Source organism: Scyliorhinus torazame, chromosome 18 (assembly GCF_047496885.1).
Source record: "Scyliorhinus torazame isolate Kashiwa2021f chromosome 18, sScyTor2.1, whole genome shotgun sequence".
Taxonomy (NCBI): Eukaryota; Metazoa; Chordata; class Chondrichthyes; order Carcharhiniformes; family Scyliorhinidae; genus Scyliorhinus; species Scyliorhinus torazame.
Window position 1 is genome coordinate 44,548,838 of NC_092724.1, and position 18,751 is coordinate 44,567,588.

The window sequence follows — 18,751 nt, forward strand, 5'->3', positions numbered from 1 at the left end:
CATTTTACGTGGTTACAATACTTCCGCCTCTGAGCCACAAGCAAGTCCGCACCCCTCCCCCACCCACAACCCTCGGGTTTGCACACAAAACTCATGGCAGATGCTCAAGTGTGGTAAGTGCTGCACTGTTGGAGGTGCCGTATTTCTTTTTTTCAAAATTAAAAAATTTTTTTTTAGAGCATCCAATTATTTTTTTTCCAATTAAGGGGCAATTTAGTGTGGCCAATCCACTTACCCTGCACATCTTTGGGTTGTGGGGGTGAAACGCACGCAGGCACAGGGAAATGTGCAAACTCCACACGGACAGTGACCCAGGGCCGGGATTCAAACCCGGGTCCTTAGCGCCGTAGTCCCAGTGTAAATCACTGCGCCACGTGCTGCTCTGAGGTGCCATCTTTCTGATGAGATTTAAGCCAAGGTCCCTTCTCAGGCGATGTTAAAATCCGAACAAGAGCAAGGAAGTTTTGTGTCTGTCCAATATTTATCCCTCAATCAACTTTGCCCCCACAACCCAAAGATGTGCAGGGTAGGAGGATTGGCCATGCTAAATTGTCCCTTAATTGGAAAAAAAAATGAATTGGGTACAAAGTTAAAGTAAAAGTTTCAAAAGTCAAAATTGTGTTGGTGCTTTCTCCTTTTGGGGGGTCATTTAGTAAATTTGGTTATGTTAATTTATGGTTTCTCCATGGGGATTGTTGTACAAGTCAAGGGAAAGACAATTCTCCTGGTTTCCGTCATGTTTTCAGTTCACTCAATTCAACACAAACACTAATGGACAAAGAGTTATAAATGGCAGCAGCCGCCTTATCAAAGGCGCAGAAAACCAGAAATCGCAGTTTGAAAGGACAGTGCAAACAGACTCAATGCTAAATTTCATCAGAGAATTGGATATGCATTGAAAAGGAAAGATTTGCATGGCAATGGGGAAGAAGCGAGGCGTGGAACTAATTAATGGTTTTTTCAGAGAACCAGCATAGGTACAATGGGGCTGACAGTCTCCTTTTGTGCTGTAATATTCTATGGGAGCCAAATTCCCTTTTGCAATGCAGAATTAACCTACACCCGTTGCTTTAGATGCACAAAGCATGCCCAGCGTTGTACCACCTGCTAATGAACACGATTGCAGCGTGCAGCTAACACTAAATACAGTCTTGAGTGGCTGGACTCTTCAGTAGGGACTCAAAGTCATGAGAGACGAGTAACAGTTAAAACTAATCCAAAAAGGGAGGCAAGGTGGTGCAGTGGCTAGCACTGCTGCCTCACGGCGCTGAGGACCCTGGTTTGATCCTGGCCCCGGGTCGCTGTCCGTGTGGAGTTTTCACATTCTCCCCATGTCTGCGTGGGTCTCACCCCCACAACCCAAAGGTGTGCCTGGTAAATTGGCCATTCTAAATTGCCCCTTAATTGTAAAAGAAAAATTGGGTACTCTTAAAAAAAATTTTTTTTAAGTTCACCTAAAACTAATTTGAAAAGCAAAATACTGCACGAACCGGAAATCCGAATCAAAAACATAAAATGCGGGGGATACTTAGCAGTTCAGGCAACATTTGTTGGGGAAAGCAGCCTATGGTCATCTGGGACTATGGCAACTTTAGTTTAGATGCAAGGGACATAATGCTGCCAAAGATTCATCGAATAATAGAGGTTGTTGGCAGGTGAGTGGTGGGGATTTGGTGCATTGAGCAGTGTCTGAGGCCAGTGGTACAGTCAGTGCGGGATATAATATTTGAAAAGGCATTCACCGAACAACAGTCCCACACCTTACCCAGGTTATATGTCACTGATCATTGCAGCATCAATGAGGCCACAATATAAAAGCCACAATGAAATATTCCAAACTGAATTTGTAAATTATATCATGCCAATTAGGAATGGGGGTTGTGTCTGCTGCTATCACAGTCAGATTGTTACCCTTCTCTCTTCCTCCTGCTCCTCAGCTTTACTCAGGTAATTGTGTCGCAAAGGCTGTGTCCTCATGATAGCAAATTTGTACTGAATGTAACAGACCTTCATGAACCTTGACACAGACTCTACTGATCGCTGCAGGGATTTTCCAGAGTCGTTCAGGCAGCAAGAGTGTTGTTTCAGCACTCCAGTCCTCTGATCTATCATATTACATGTGGCAATATGGTTTTCATTGTCAGCATGCTGCCTATGTGCGGTGGACTGGCCAGAATCATCAGCCATGTCATCGATAGATAAACCAGTAACCACCTTTTGGATTGTCTTGGTAGCTCAGATGCAGATGGTACAGTGGGCTGCTGGAGAATGAAGCACCATGACACTGCCAAGATATTGGGCATTGGCCGCTTGATTTGCTGTGCATGCTTTCACACCAACTGCATATTGAAGGAGTATGTCTTCAAGTTGACATGTAGTGCCTGCATGGCTATGTGCTTGTAGTCAATGAAAGGTTACACCATGGGGGACACAAAAACCAATGCAAAGTCACATGCTTGCTCCACCTGTAGCTCCATTGCAAGAGCGAATGATATATGGTCAGCTCTTTGAATAGGGTCTCAGTAAGCTCCCTCAGGCAACAATGGATGGAAAGTGATGAGATCTGAAAATCTCCAGCTCTAGCCTGGGAGGAAACTGGTATAAAAAAAGGTCATGGCAGTGGGCACCTTCACAACCATTGACAAAGCAGTCCTTATCCTGCTCTGAGGTCGGGGTTGTGGCTGCAGCAGGTGCCAGATTTCAGTGAGGACGCAGTTAGGTGGATTGGCCATGCTAAATTGCTCCTTTGAGTCCAAAGATGTGCACATTAGGTGGGGTTACAGGGATAGGGCGGGGAAGTGGAACTAGGTAGGGTGTTCTTTCAGAGGGTCGGTGCAGGCTCAATGGGCTGAATAGCCTCTTTCTGCACTGACAGGATGCTATGGATTCTATCGTTAAGCGCAGATGTCCTACATATTATTCCTTGCTGAGGTTCAGGCAGAATTGCTTCTTGAACACTCTGAACAGATATGGTCCCTGCTGATTGACCTTCTCCCTGCTTATTTCTCCTTTTCTAGCAACTTGTCCTGCTCTGCATAGCCTTTGCCCAATCTACTGGTCATATTTTATCCCAGGGGGAATGCCTTGTCAGGAGTCAAAGTCAGGAAAAAGTACTTTAGCATCTATCACACCCTTTCTGTGGAATTCAGCAACTTTAAAGAACTATAGAAAGCACCCTAGATATGTACAATTGTAGTGAAGGCCAGTGGAAATCTAACAGCGACTAGAATCATACAATGGTTACAATACAGAAATAGGCCATTGACACATTGCGTCTGTGCAGCTCTCAGCAAAAGAGACTCATTTGGTCGCACTCCCCCGCCTTTTCCTGTCCTGCATTCAATTCTCTTTTGAAAAACACTGTTGTATCTGCCTCCACTTCACTTTCAGGCGATGCATTGCAGATCCTAACCATTCATAAAGATGATTTTCCTCATGTTGCTACTGGTTCTTTTCCTAATCACCTAAAATCTGAGCCTGCTGGTTCTCAACTTGCGTCAAGAGTAAGAGTTTCACCCCATCTACACTGTTCAGTTAAGAACCCTCATGGTTTTGAATGCCTCTATTAAATTTCCTGTCTACATTCTCATCTGCCAAGAGAACAGCCCCAGCTTCTCCAATCTATCAACATACGTTCCTCATCCTGGATCTCGGACAACTAGGGATGGGCAAAAAATGCTGGCCTAACCAGCAATGCCCTGTAAATGAATTAAAAAAAGAAACATTCTTGTGAATATTTTCTGCACGTTCTCTTAATGCCTTCACATCCTTCCTAAAGGTGTGATGCCCAAAACTAGATTCAAAACTCTAGTTGAGCCTGAACTAGTGTTTATTGCTGGTTTAACATAACTTCCTTGTTTTCGCACTCTCTGTCCCTATTTATCCAGCCCAGGGGCTGGCATGGTTTATTATCTCTACCCTCCCTGCCACCTTCAAACATTTGCGCACATATACCCCACACCTTCCTCTGCTCCTACACAGCCTTTAGAATTGTACCCTTTACAGCGTGGGTCTCACCCCCACAACCTAAAGATAAGCATGGTAAGTGGATTGGCCATACCAAATTGCCACTTAATTGGAAAAAAAGAATTAGGTGCTTAAAATGTTTTTTTAAAGAATTGTACCGGTCATTTTATATTGCCTCTCCTCATTCTTCCTACTAAAATTAATGACTAACCTCAAATTATCATCTTATCCCTTTACGTGGCATTGGTGGGGACGGTGGGGTTTGGATCCTTTCAGCTGCTGAGCACGTATTCAGATGTGTGTAATTAAGAGCTTTGACAAAGAGTCATTCAGACTTGAAACGCTACCTCCCTTCTCTCTCCACTGATGCTGTCAGACCTGTTGAAATTGTCCAGTATTTCTGTTTTTTGTGTTAGCTGGTGCTTTGTGTTAACTTTGTAGATTCTGTGACAATTGAGGACATGCTCTAGTTGTGATCAAGAGCACATGATGGAAATTCAGGACCGGTTAGGGCACGTATTTAAGAATTGGTGGTGTAAATAGTGAAGAGGAAAGCCAAAGATTACAGGATAATATAGATGGGTTGGTTAGAGAGGCAGAACAGTGGCAAATGAAATTTAATCCTGAAAAGTGTGAGGTAATGCTTTTTGGGAGAACTAGCAAGGTAAGGAAATAAACAATGGCCTCCGGGTGGCATGGTGGCACAGTGGTTAGCACTGCTGCCTCAGAGCACCAGGAACCCGGGTTCAATTCCAGCCTTGGGTGGCTGACTGTGTGGAGTTTGCATTTTCTCCCCGTGACTGCGTGGGTTTCCTCCGGGTGCTCCGGTTTCCTCCCACAGTCCAAAGATGTGCAGGTTATGGGGTTACGGGGATAGGATGGGGGAGTGGGTAGGGTGCTCTTTCAGTGGGTCGGTGCAGACTCAATGGGCCAAATGGCTCATTGTGCACTGTAGGTATACTAGTTCTATTGTTTGATTGTGCAATGAATGGTAGGAAGTACAGAGGACATTTAGCGTGCATGTCCATAGATCCCTGAAGACAACAGGACAGGTAGATAAGGTGGTTAAGAAGGCATATCAGTACTTGCTTTTATTATCCAAGACATGGAATGTAAGAGCAGGGAGGTTTTTTAAAAAAAAATTTAAATTTCGAGTACCCAATTCTTTTTTTCTCAATTAAGGGGCAATTTAGCGTGGCCAATCCACCTAGCCTGCACATCTTTGGGTTGTGGGCGTGAGACTCACGCAAACGTGGGGAGAATGAGAACAGGGAGGTTATGATGAACTCTATAAAACGTTAGTTAGGTCACAGTTGGAGTACTGTGTGCAGTTCTGGTTACCACACTATAGGAAGGAAGTGATTGCACTAGCGAAGGTACAGAGGAGATTCACCAGGATATTGCCTGGGCTGGAGCATTTCAGCTATCAAGAGAGACTGAATAGGCTGGTATTGCTTTTCTTGGAGCAAAGAAGGCTGAGGGGGGACCTGATTGAGGTGCATTGAATTATGAGGGGCATTTAAAGGGTGGATAGGAAGGAACTTTTCCCCTCAGCGGAGGGATCAATAATCAGGGGGCATACATTTAAGGTAAGGGGCAGAAGGTTTAGAGGGAATGTGGGGAAAAACCTTTACAGGATGGTGGGAATCTGGAACTCACTGCCTGAAAAGGTGGTAGAGGCGGGAACTCTCACAGCATTTAAGAAATATTTAGATGAGCACTTGAAATGACAGAGCATACAAGGCTACGGAACAAGTGCTGGAAAATGGGATTAGAATAAATAGGTGTTTGATGGTCAGCATGGACACGATGGGCCGAAGGGCCTCTTTCCGTGTCGTAAAAACTCTACGACTGTGGCTCAGTGAGAACGGAATCAGGATACGATGCATTGAAGATACATGTACATGGTGGCTCGAGGAGTTGCTGTGTTGAGTTGTAGATCTCAGCAGGAATTCACGACACATGGAGAATGGTCTTTTTGATAAGAATAGGACAGACTGCTGGAACCTTTGCAAATGAACCCAAGTGAGGGTCAGCACCATCAGGGTTTGCAGTGGGAAACAGAAAGTGCATAGATTTATATAGTGTCTAAGGCATAGGTCATGTCAGAGTGTTTCACAACCTAATAATTACAGTTTGAATTCACAGTTGTAAAAGCAAACACACAAGTTAATTTGCACACAAGGCCCTACAGATATGTGTAATCTTCTTTTGATGATGTTCGTTGAGGAAGGAAATTGCCGAGAAACAAAATTAAACATATTTTCATGGGTTTTAATACCCCCCTTTCTCCTCCTACACTGATAATGTAGGCAGAACTTGTAAAATAACATCAGCTTACATCTGACCTTGAAGGATGACTTTTCAGCACCAACTGTAAATATTTACAACTACTTGTCTTTTGACAGAAAAACTTCAATGTAGCAAATGTCTGTGAGGCAAAGAATAAAGAACAACACAGCACAGGAACAGGTCCTTTGGCCCTCCAGTCATGATACCACCGTGGCCAAAACGCTCAGCACTTCCTAGTGCTGTATCCCTCTATACCCATTCTATCCATGTATTTGTTGAGATGCCTTTTGATCACCGTTAATGTATCTGCTTCCACAACCTCCCCTGGCAATGTGTTCCAGGCACTCACCACCCTGTATGTAACAAACCTGCCTCGCACATCTCCTCTAAACTTTGCCCCATGGACCTTAAACCTATGCCCCTTGGTAACTGACCCCTCCACCCTGGGAAAGAGTGCCTGCCCATTTGCTCTATCCGTGCCCCTCATAATCTTGTAGACCTCTATCAGGTCACCCCTCAACCGCCGTCATTCTAATGAAAACAGTCGGAGTCTATTCAGCCTCTCCGCATAGCTAACACCCTCCAGACCAGGCAACATCCTGGTAAACCTCCTCTGCACTGTCTCCAAAGTCTCCACATCCTTCTGGTAGTGTGGCGGCTCAGAATTGTGCGCAATATTCCAAGTGTGGCCATACCAAGGTTCTATACAACTGTAGCATGACTTGCCAGTTTTTATACTCAATGCCCCGCCCAATGAAAGCAAGCATTCTGTATGCTTTCTTGACTACCTTGTCCGTTGGTGTTGCCACTTTCAAAGATATGTGGACCTGCACAGCAAGATCTCTCTGACTTTCTATAGCTTTGCTATAGAATTTATGGTATAATTCTCCTCTGTGTTAGACCTACCAAAATGCATTACCTCACATTAGTCTGGTTTAAATTCAATTTGCCATTTCTCTGCTCAAGTCACCAACCTATCTATGTCCTGCTATATATTCTGACAATCCTCAACACTATCTGCCACTCCACCAACCTTGGTGTCAACCGCATGGTACTAATCAGACCAGCTACATTTTCCTCGTTTATGTACACTACAAACACCAGAGGCCCCAGCACAGATCCCTATGGAACACCACTAGTCACAACCTTCCATTCAGAAAAACACCCTTCTACTGCTACCGTTTGCCTTTTGTGACTGAGCCAGTTCTGTATCCATCTTACCACCTCACCTCTGATCCCATGTGACTTCATATTTTGTACCAGTCTGCCATGAGGCACCTTGTCAAAGGCTTTACTGAAGTCCATGTAAACAATATCCACTGCCCTCCCTTCACCCGTCATCTTTGTCACCTCCTCAAAAAACTCGATCAAGTTAGTGAGGCACGACCTCCCCTTCACAAAACCATGCTGTCTATCGCTAATGAGTCCATTTGTTTCCAAGTGGGTTTAAATCCGGTCCCAGAGAATTCTCTCCAATAAATGAATTACTAGCGACATGAGGCTCACCGGTCTATAATTTCCTGGATTATCCCTGCTACATTTCTTAAACAGTGGAACCACATTAGTTATCCTCCTGTCCTCTGGGATCTCACCTGTAGCCAATGAGGATACAAAGATGTCAGTCAAGGCCCCAGCAATTTCCTCCCTTGCTTCCCTCAGTATTCTGGGGTAAATCCCATCCGGCCCAGGAGACTTACCTACCTTAATGTCTTTTAAAAGACCCAATACCTCCTCCCTTTCGATGTCAACATGACCCAGACTGTCCACACACCCTATCCGAGAATCATCTTCCACAAAGTCCTTTTCTTAGGTGAACACTGAAGCAAAGTAGCTGGCCGCGATTCTCCCCCCCACGGCAGGTGGGAGAATCGCCGGGGTGCCGCGCAAATTGTGCCACGCCGCCCCGACCCCCGCACGCAATTCTCCCACCCCCCCGAAATCAGCGGCACACAATTCGCGCCGGGCCGCTCGGAGAATCGCCGCAAACGGCAATCGGCGATTCTCCAGGCCGGATGGGCCAGGCAGCCGCTGCGACACGCCAGGTTCCCGCCGGCGCCGTCCACCCCTGGTCGCTGCTGGCGGGAATGGCTGGGGGGGCGGGGGGGCGGCCTGTGGGGGGGGGCTCCTTCACCAGGGGGGGCCTCCGATGGTGTTTGGCCCACGATCGGGGCCCACCAATCGGCGGGCCGGCCTCTCCCCCCCAGGCCTACCTACTTCAGCCCGTGGCCTCAGATCACCAGCGCCATATTGGTGAGGGGCCGGCGCGCTTCAGGCGTTCCCTGCGCATGCGCAGGATGGCACGGCACGGCCCAGCTGCGCATGCACGGGTTGACACGGCGACCATTTGGCGCCGCGTAAGGATGCTGGAGTTGTGTGAACCGCTCCAGCGCCGTGCTGGCCCCCTGTTGGGGCCAGAATAGGTCGTGCCCGGGCACTGTTCACGCCACGATGGCGCGGGCACTTGGTCCGTGCCGCGGAGAATCGCTCCCCTCATTTAGTACCTCGCCCATTTCCTCTGGCTCAACACCTAGATTTCCCCCACTGTCCTTAACTGGTCCAATCCTTTCTCTGGCCACTGTTATAACCTGCCTGCTTACCACTGGCTGGGGTCTAATAGCTATCCCACAATGCTTTGGAAGTATGAGCTTCCCCAATGAGGGGAGCGGAGAGATCATTAGCAGATTCCCTGCATAAATAAAGCTGGCCAGTTTGGAACCAGCTCGAGAGGAGTGAGCAGCAAGGGAGCTGCTGCTGCTGTTGTATATATATGTTATTGGAAATAAATGTTAATTCTTTCTATCCTTCAACTCATGCTGGATTCTTTGTGTGCCCTCACAAAACTGGCGACGAGGGTTAAAGTGGATAGCTGTCTACACTGCTGAAGCCACCTCCCTGGATTTTTGTTGGATATAGGTTGGAAGTTTTTTTCTGTTACACCATGCCTCTGTACGGACGTTTGGATGTTTTTGATGCTGCACTGGAAAGTTGGAACCAATATGCACAAATGATGCATTACTGTTTCCGGGCAAACAACATCACCGAAAACGAGCGCCAGGTGGTCATTTTGCTCACCGCCTGCAGCCCGCATTCGTTTGGGGTGATTAGGAGCCTTACGTACCCAGCTGCGCCGGCCACCAAGGCGTTTGATGAACTTGTGAACTTAGTGGAGTAACATTTTAGCCCAACCCCATCCACGATAGTCCAGTGTTACCGGTTTAATACCGCTGAGAAGACCCCAGGAGAATCCCTTGCAGAGTTTCTATCAATGCTACGCAGGATTGCGGAGTACTGTGACTATGGTGAGACCTTGTCAGAAATGTTAAGCGACCGTTTGGTTTGCGGTGTTAACAATGCGCCCACCCAGAGAAAGTTGTTAGCTGAGCCAACATTGACTTTTCAACAGGTCATTCAAATAATATTGTCCCGAGAGAGCGCAGAACGGGGAGTGCAGGAACTACAGGGAATGGAGGTGCACACCTTGGAAGGCAACCCCTTCTGTCCAAAAGCGTATTCCTGCACCCCTGCGGTACCTTGGGCGGGGCGACGTCTGGATTGACACCAGTGGCCGTCGGACGTTCCTTCCCGAAGGGAGCCTTCTCCAGAACCAATGAAGAGCCATGTCAGTGTCAGACTTGCGGGCGCCAACCCCGTCGCAGACGCCGGTCCTGCGGGCGGCAGAGGCGCCGTCGTTCCGACAGAAACTGGGGCCAGCCCAGTGGCCATACCTTCGATTTGGATGAACCTGCGGCGACTACACCCGAGGACGTGGAGACAGAGGATGACTGCCTGCAGTTGCATTGTGTGGCAGCTCCCCGTGTGGCCCCCATCAAGGTGACAGTACGGGTCAATGGTCACCACTTAAGATGGAGTTGGATACTGGCGCAGAGGTCTCTGTGACCGCCCAGAGGACATTCGACCGCATCAAGCAGGGAGTATGAGCTCACAATCCTTTGGGAGTATGAGCTTCCCCAATGAGGGGGGGGCGGAGAAATCATTAGCAGATTCCCTGCATAAATAAAGCTGGCCAGTTTGGAACCAGATAGAGAGGAGTGAGCAGCAAGGGAGTTGCTGCTGCTGTTGTGTATATATATGTTATTGTAAATAAATGTTAATTCTTTCTATCCTTCAACTCGTGCTGGGTTCTTCGTGGCCCTCACAAAAGCCACCCTCTTGCTTTTTACATATGAATAAAAAGCTTTGGGATTCACCTTAATCCTACTTGCCAAGGACTTTTCATGACCATTCACAGCCCTCCAAATTTCCCTATTTTCTTATATTCCTCAGGGTTTCCACCGTCCCCACCCTTCTAGATCGTACAAAAACCTCCTTTTTCTTTTTGACAAGGTTCACAATATCCAAGTCGTTATCCAAGGCTCGCTAAACTTCCCATCTTTATCCTTCGTTCTCTCAGGAATGTGACTTCCCGGAATCCTAATCAACGGTCACTTAAAAGACTCCCACATGTCTGATGTTGATTTACCCTCCAACAACCACACCCAATCCAAATTCTTCAATTCCTGTGTAATGTGATCGTAATTTGCCTTTCCCCAGTTTAGCACCTTTTTAAAACTAAGTTTAGAGTACCCAATTCATTTTTTCCAACTAAGGGGCAATTTAGCATGGCCAATCCACTTACTCTGCAAATTATTGGGTTGTCGGGACAAAAACCACGCAAACACGGGGGGAATGTGCAAACTCCATGGCCAGTGACCCAGAGCCGGGATCGAACCTGGGGGCCTCGGCGCCATGAGGCAGCAGTGCTAATCACTGCACCATCATGCTGCCCCCCCAGTTTAGCATCTTAACACAAAGGTTACCCTCATCCCTATCCAAAATTACCCTAAAACCTATGGAATTGTGGTCACTACTCACAAAATGTTCCCCGACTGAAACCTCAACCACCTGTCCAGGCTCATTTCCCAATACCAGGTTCAGTACTGCCCCTTCCCTAGTTGGACTACCTACATAATGCATCAAGAAACCTTCCTGGATACACCTTACAAACTCTACCCCATCCAAGCCCCTAGCACTAATGAGTCCCAGTCAATATAGGGGAAATTAAAATCCCCTCCCACAAGAACCCTGCTACTTTTGCACCTATCCAAAATCTCTCTACCAATCTGCTCCCCTATCTCTCACTGGCAGTTGGGGACCTGTAATAAACACCCAACATTGTGATTGCCCCCTTCCTGTCCTGAGCTCTACCCAGATTGCCTCATTGTATGAGCCCTCCGAGGTGTCCTCTCGCAGTACGGCTATAATATTCTCCTTAACCAGTAATGCTACTTCCCCACCCCTTTTACATCCCCCTCTATCTTTCCTGAAGCATCTATATCCTCGAACCTTGAGCTGCCAATCCTGCCCTTCCTTTAACCAGGTTCAGGCACTGAGTAACAGCAATGGGGAAAGTCCCAGCAAGCGACCAAAGGCATGGTCAACAGCAAAAACTGTATGGAGGGTTTTAAAAATGCAAGGGGGATCGAGAATGGCAAACAACTGCAGAGAATAGGGCCAAAATGGAAGGCTGTGGAAGCACTAATGGAGCCTGGGAAGAGGTGCACAGTCAGCCAGGATTGGTAGAGTGGAGCGAAAGAGAAAATGCTGGAAAATCTCAGCAGGTCTGGCAGCATCTGTAGTTCGATGACTCTTTGTCAAAGCTTTGACAAAGAGTCATTAGACTCGAAACATTAGCTCTTTTCTCTCCCTACAGATGTTGCCAGACCTGCTGAGTTTTTCCAGCATTTTCTCTTTCCTCTCAGATTCCAGCATCCACAGTAATTTGCTTCTTTTTGGTAGAGTGGAGAATCGACCAGGGATGTTGTGCTGCTGAAGTGAGGCTGGGGTAAGACCAGGAGGGATTTGTAAACGTGCAATGCTTTTGAAGTTTTCAAAAATAAATTTAAAGTACCCAATTCTTTTTTTCCCAATTAAGGGGCAATTTAGCGTGGCAAATTCACTGACCCTGCACATCTTTGGGTTGTGGGGGTGAGACCCACGCAGACATGGGGAGAATGTGCAAACTCCACACGGATCGTGACCCGGGGCCAGGATCGAACCGGGGATCTCGGCACCGTGAGGCAGCAGTGTTAACCACTGCGCCACCGTAATGCTTTTGAAGCTGATGTGTTGCAGGGAAGAGAACCGGTAGGGGGTCATGGAGCCGGAAGTAACAGGTGAGTGAGGCAGAGAAAGGTGTATGTTAGTGGAGCTTTTGGCTGAATTTAAGCTTTGAAGATCCCAAGTCTTGGTGTCAGAATGTTTCCTGTTAAGATTTCATATGCATTGTCGATAAGATAAAAGCAGAAGAAATTGATTTTAGAATCAGAGAAGCACTGGCTTTGGCCTCTCAGATGAACTTAACAATGCCCCTTTGATTACCTGGGTGGGTGAGGGTTAAAAATGGAATGAGTTCAAAGTGGGGGTGATGTGCTGGTGATAACAGAGTACAAATAGGAGGCTGTTCAAGTGTCAGGGAGTGCAGCTGGATTGCTCACTTTATGTAAGTGCATGGTTATTAAGCATAAGACACTGCACAGTCACTCCACACAGATGGCAATGTACATTGTGTGTTCAGTTCCGTTGCCATGGATGAAGAGTGTACTTGTAAATTTTGTTAATTATCTTGATTGTGTTTATCATTTTAAATGTCACTGACCTTTTTAGCATCTCAATGCTATTATATATGACACAGATGCTGAATCCAATCGCATTTCCTGGTCTGATCCTTCTTTGATTTTATTCATGATTTCATTTTTGGTGTGTGTGTTAAGAATGATAAATACATTAGAATTTAAAAATGTAGACCTTTTCTGTGATCATGAAGTTCAGGTTGATCAATGATAGGGAATGGCACTGCCCAAATCAGGTACTCCAGTTTCCCGTCAAATAGGCCAGGTCAGGGTTCGATGCAGAGTACAGCTCATTCTGCGCTTTTCCAATAGTGGGCTCCAGCCCTCACCTCAGAGGGAGGGTTCTTACCAAACCAGTGTGACAATTTGCCATTTCTCCCGCTTTGCATCTTGTGACCTCTATGAAACTACAGAACTAACAGCAGTATTCTGCTCTGGATCCCAGTCCTCACCAGGGGGTCGATTAAGATTTCCCAAATGTCACTTGAAATCTAGAGATACTTTCATCCAATCTGGGCTGTTGAGGACCCAGAAGAGAAGGTCAGTGTCTTAACCCACTACATTGACCTATTTAATCTATTGTATCACTGAATATCTGGCTCACTGCACCATTCAATACCCAACACCCTACGCTGCATGTCGGGGTCTCCACTCCAACTGCGTTTGGTATTTTTTCTTGGACCCTGTAAGGCGAGGGTGAGAGAAACAGGCCGCAGCCTTTAAATTATATGCTTTGGCAAGGTGTGTTACAATATTTCATGTGCCATTTTGCAGGAATCCTACAGGTAATCCACCTGAAGGTGACCAACATAAATCATGTGAGAGAGATTGCAGAGAATCTCATATCATGTTGAAGCATCTTTTGTTTCATTTGTCATCAGGAGATGGTCAATATAGGGCAGCACGGTGGCACAGTGGTTAGCACTGCAGCCTCACGGTGCCGAGGTCCTAGGTTCGATCCCGGCTCTGGGTCACTGTCCGTGTGGAGTTTGCACATTCTCTCCGTGTCTGCATGGGTTTCGCCCCCCCACAACCCAAAGATGTGCGGGGTAGGTGGATTGGCCAGGCTAAATTTCCCCTTAATTGGAAAAATGAATTGGGTACTGTAAATTTCTTTTAAAAAAGGAGATGGTCAATGTTGGTCAAGCTGCACCCGTTGCTCTTTGTAGTTGGCATGAGGGGAACTTGGAGTTGATGGTGTTCCCATGACATTGCTGGTCTTGTCCTTGGTAGTAAAATACGTGGACCTGGGAGGTCTTGTTAAATAAGCTCATTGGGCTGTTGCAGTGCCTCCTGAGATAGTGCACAGTGCAGCACAGCAGTGGTAGCGATGCAACTATTTAATCTAGTGACAGAGCACTGATAAAGCAGAATACTCTGAAATGGTGTTAAGTTTCTTGAGTGTTAAACAGCACCAATTGAGGAACGTGGTGACCATTTCCAGATCTAATGTTTCAGTGCGACTATATGTCAGGCTGCAGCTTGAATAGTGAGTAGTAGAACGGTTCTTCCAACTTGCAAACCAGTTCCCTTATGATAATGAAAGGAAGTTATCAGGGCCGAGTGTGCTGGGGCTGCCTTAGATGTTTGAATGCTTGACACCAACAGTCTTCATGGAATAGAATCTCTACAATGCAGAAGGAGGCCATTTGGCCCATCAGGACCCATTGATCCTCCGAAAGAGCACCCTACCTAGGCCCACTCCTGCCCTATCCCCGTAACCCCACCTAACCTGCACATCTTTGGACACTAGGGGGCAATTTGGCATGGCCAATCCACCTAACCTGCACATCTTTGGACACTAGGGGGTAATTTGGCATGGCCAATCCACCTAACCTGCACATCTTTGGGTTGTGAGAGAAAACCGGAGCACCCGGAGGAAATCCACGCAGACACAGGGAGAACATGCAAACGCCACACAGCCAGTCACCCAAGGCCAGAATTGAACTCAGGTCCCTGGGGCTGTGAGGCAGCAGTGCTAACGACTGTGCCGCCGTGCTGCCCCTAGATTATGAGCACATCAGACTTAACATCCCACAGTTCTCAAGCTCCAACTAATTAGTTGGATGGGACGGGCATCTCCAAAAGCAATGCTCACTTTAAAGTGAGACAGCCACCACACTCCACTGAGATCAATGGCAGTCTTGTCAAAAATTATACAGAGAGCCTCACGGCGCCGAGGTCCCATGTTCGATCCTGGCTCTGGGCCACTGTCCGTGTGGAGTTTGTACATTCTCCCCGTGTCTGCGTGGGTTTCACCCCCACAGCCCAAAGATGTGCAGGCTAGGTGGATTGGCCACGCTAAATTGCCACTTCATTGGAAATGCATTGGGTACTCTCATTTTTAAAAAAAAATTATACAGAGAGGCACAGGGGCACTGAGACAGTGCAAGCCACTCAGCTGCTGTTTGTGACTGGAGCCGGCAGGCATCAACATTTCTCAGAATATGCATTGCCACAGACTTGTCAGCAGCATTTCCCAATCCGATGTGCGATCTGGTTTCTATAAGCCGTTTTGGGAAGTGCTTGTTCAACAAAAACAAATTAACTGCTCCCAGGAAACTACCAGTTCCAGCTAGGGCCAAACCAGGAGAATTCTTTGAATAAAAGCAACAACTTGCATTTCTACAGCATCTTTAAGTAAAATGTCCCAAAGTACCGATAGGACCGTAATCAGATACAAATTGAAACTGAGCCAAAGAAGGAGAAACTAGGGGTGCGATCTACCAGCCACGTCCCACCAGCATCAGGACGGGACGCGGCCGGTCGATCCTGGGCCCCTGGGATTCCCGATGGTTGTTACGCCTCACGAGATCTACCCAGGTCACGCGAGACGTGGCAGTCCAGTTTTGTACGGTTAAGTGAGTTCAAAAACCCACTTAGCCGTGCCAACGTCGAATGACCACCCGTCATCTTTCGGCCTCGACAAGGAGAACTCAGCCGAGTGCCAATTAGTGCTGCCCCCCACGAATGGCGACCAGACGTACCGGCACGGGGGGGGGGGGGGGGGGGGTCCCTCAGGTTATCGGAGGTCCCCAGGCTGTCTGCCTCTAGCCAGGTTGGTGCCACCTGGGCACCTTGGCATTGCCAGCCTGGCACCATGGCATTGCCACCCGAGCACTGCTTCCATGCCCATGTGGCACTGTCATGCTGGCCGGGGCACTGCCAGGGTGCCAGGCTGGCAATGTCATGGTACCAAGCTGGCATTTTGCTCGCGTGGTGATCGGGCCTGGGGGTGTCTGTTGGTACGTGGCCGAGTGCGTGGTGGGCTCGAGGACTGCCCACAGAAGTGAGTTCAGCTGTCGGGGGAGGGGGAAGTCCCGGGGGTTGTGTCAGCGAGTCGTGAGATCGGGGCACCATTTAAAAATTGCGACAACTAAAGGAGCTCCGACGAGAGGAGCTCCTTAGTGTAGGAAATGAAGGGAAGCACGGGGGTGAAGTGGTTAGCACTCCTGCCTCATGGCGCCGAGGTCTCAGGTTTGATCCCGGCTCTGGGTCACTGTCTGTGTGGTGTTTGCACATTCTCCCCGTGTTTCCATTGGCTTTGCCCCCACAACCCAAAAATGTGCAGGGTAGGTGGATTGGCAATGCTAAAATTGCCCCTTAATTGGAAAAAATTAATTGGGTATTTTAAATTTACAAAATTTAAAAAAATAAATAAATAAATACTGTCTGCAATGAAGTTACTATGAAAAATCCCGAGTCTCCAAATTCCGGCACCTGCTCGGGTACACAGAGGGAGAATTCAGAATGTGCAATTCATCTAACAGCCCATCTTTCAGGACTTGTGGGAGGAAACCGGAGCACCCGGAGGAAACCCACGCAGACACGGAGAGAATGTGCAGACTCCACACAGACAGTGACCCAAGCGGGAATCGAACCTGGGACCGTGGCTCTGTGAAGCAACAGTGCTAACCACTGTGCTACCATGCCACCCCTATTTGGGCAGCAAGGTCCAAAGATGTGCAGGTTAGGCGGATTGGCCATGATAAATTGCCCTTAGTGTCCAAAATTGCCCTTAGTGTTGGGGTTACTGGGTTATGGGGATAGGGTGGAGGTGTTGACCTTGGGTAGGGTGCTCTTTCCAAGAGCCGGTGCAGACTCGATGGGCTGAATGGCCTCCTTCTGCCTGTAAATTCTATGAGAATCTATGATTGTGGGGTGAATGAAGTCAGGTGTGCATATAAACCAAGAAATGGTGGACATTAACATTCTCATTGGGCTTAGGGTTGGAAAGGGTAATAGGGAAGGCGAGGCCTTGGAGGTATTTGAACACAAGGTTGAATATTTGAGGCCTTGGTGGAACAGGAGCCAATGTAGATCAGCGAGCACATGGGTGGTGGAGGAATGGGATTTGGTGTAAGGTTATGATACAGATGGTAGAGTTTTGGTTGAGTTGTAGTTTTTTTTAAATTTAAAGTACCCAATTCATTTTTTTCCCCCAGTTAAGGGACAATTTATCGTGGCCAATCCACCTACCCTGCACATCCTTTTAGAAGCAATTCACATAGAGCCGAATTGACACTCATGCTTGATATTTTAGGTGATGCATCGAACTTTCCCCTCTCTTTTTCTCCCTGAAGAGAGTTCTCTCCAGAACTAGGGGACAGTGTTGAAACATAAGTGGTCGCTCATTTTCACAGTAACTTCATTGCAGTGTTAATGTTTTTTTAAATAAATTTAGTGTATCCAATTATTTTTTCCAATTAAGGGGCAATTTAGCGTGGCCAATCCACCTAACCTGCACACCTTTAGGTTGTGGGGGTGAAACCCACGCAGACACAGGGAGAATGTGCAAACTCCACACAGACAGTGACCTGGGGTGGGGATCAAACCCGGGTCCTCGGCACCGTGAGGCAACCATGCTAATTACTGGGCCACTGGGCCGCCCCTATTGCATTGTTAATGTAAGTGTACTTGTGACACTAATAAAGATAATTATTATTTAATTGAAATCACAAGCTTTCGGAGCTCTCCGCTGCTCCCTTCATCAGGTGGTGATGAAGGAAGCAGCGCTCTGAAAGTTTCTGATTTCAAATAAACCTGTTGGACTTTAACCTGGTGTTGTGAGACCTCTTACTGTGCCCACCCTAGTCCAACGCCGGCATCTCCACATCCTTATTATTATTTGAGATGGAGATGAAGAGAATTTGTTTCTCTCAGAGGGTTGTGAGTCTCTGGAACTCTATTCCTCAAACGGCAGTGGAGGCAGAGTCTTTGAACATTTCTAAGGCAGTGTTAGATAGATTCTTGATTATCAAAGGGGTGAAATGTTATTGGGGGTCGGCAGGTCTGTGGGGTTGAGGTTATAATTAGATCAGCCATGATCTCATTGAATGGTAGACTAGGCTCAAAGGGCCGAGTGGCCTACCCCTGCTCCTAATTTGCATGTTCGTAAGATCAGAGAAATCATATTTTTGTAATTTTTACTGACAGTAACTTTCTGTGCTTTTGTCAGATTTGCTTTACTTCCTGTTCTGTTAATCTAACACAAACGGTCACTGGCCAGGGGTATTTTGTGTGCCTGAATCACAGTGACCTATTGTATGATTCTGGTTTAAGCCTATAGTTACTGCAGTGTTAATTGATTCAATAGCTTAAATCTATGCTTACCTGATCCTGAAATCTGACAGCCATTTTGCAATTATCTTTTCATATTTCCTGATGTCTCTCACTCCTCCTGATTTTTCTCCCTGGTATTCTGGTAACCCTTCACTTTTGCCAATCCTGAGTTCAAAGAGGCGTGGAGATCGTTCTCGAGCTTCATACAATAGTCCCCAGTTAAAGAATGTGCAACGAATTCCACTCTGGTAATTTACACCTGCACCTTTAACCACAAAGTAGTGAAACCTGCTGAGCTGACA

At 47.1% G+C, this 18,751-nt stretch overlaps 1 protein-coding gene across 2 annotated transcripts in view; it reads right to left on the minus strand.

Annotated features, from left to right (window-relative positions):
- Positions 1-18,751, minus strand: part of LOC140395179 (tight junction protein ZO-3-like) — a 137,407-nt gene extending 118,656 nt beyond the window's left edge. Inside the window, exon 1 of one of the 2 annotated variants that reach the window (XM_072482686.1) lies at positions 18,501-18,751. In XM_072482686.1, the coding sequence (XP_072338787.1) occupies positions 18,501-18,524 (24 nt within the window). In that variant the 5' untranslated portion in view covers positions 18,525-18,751. The remainder of the gene's footprint in view (positions 1-18,500) is intronic. The other variant, XM_072482688.1, reaches the window with a different exon arrangement.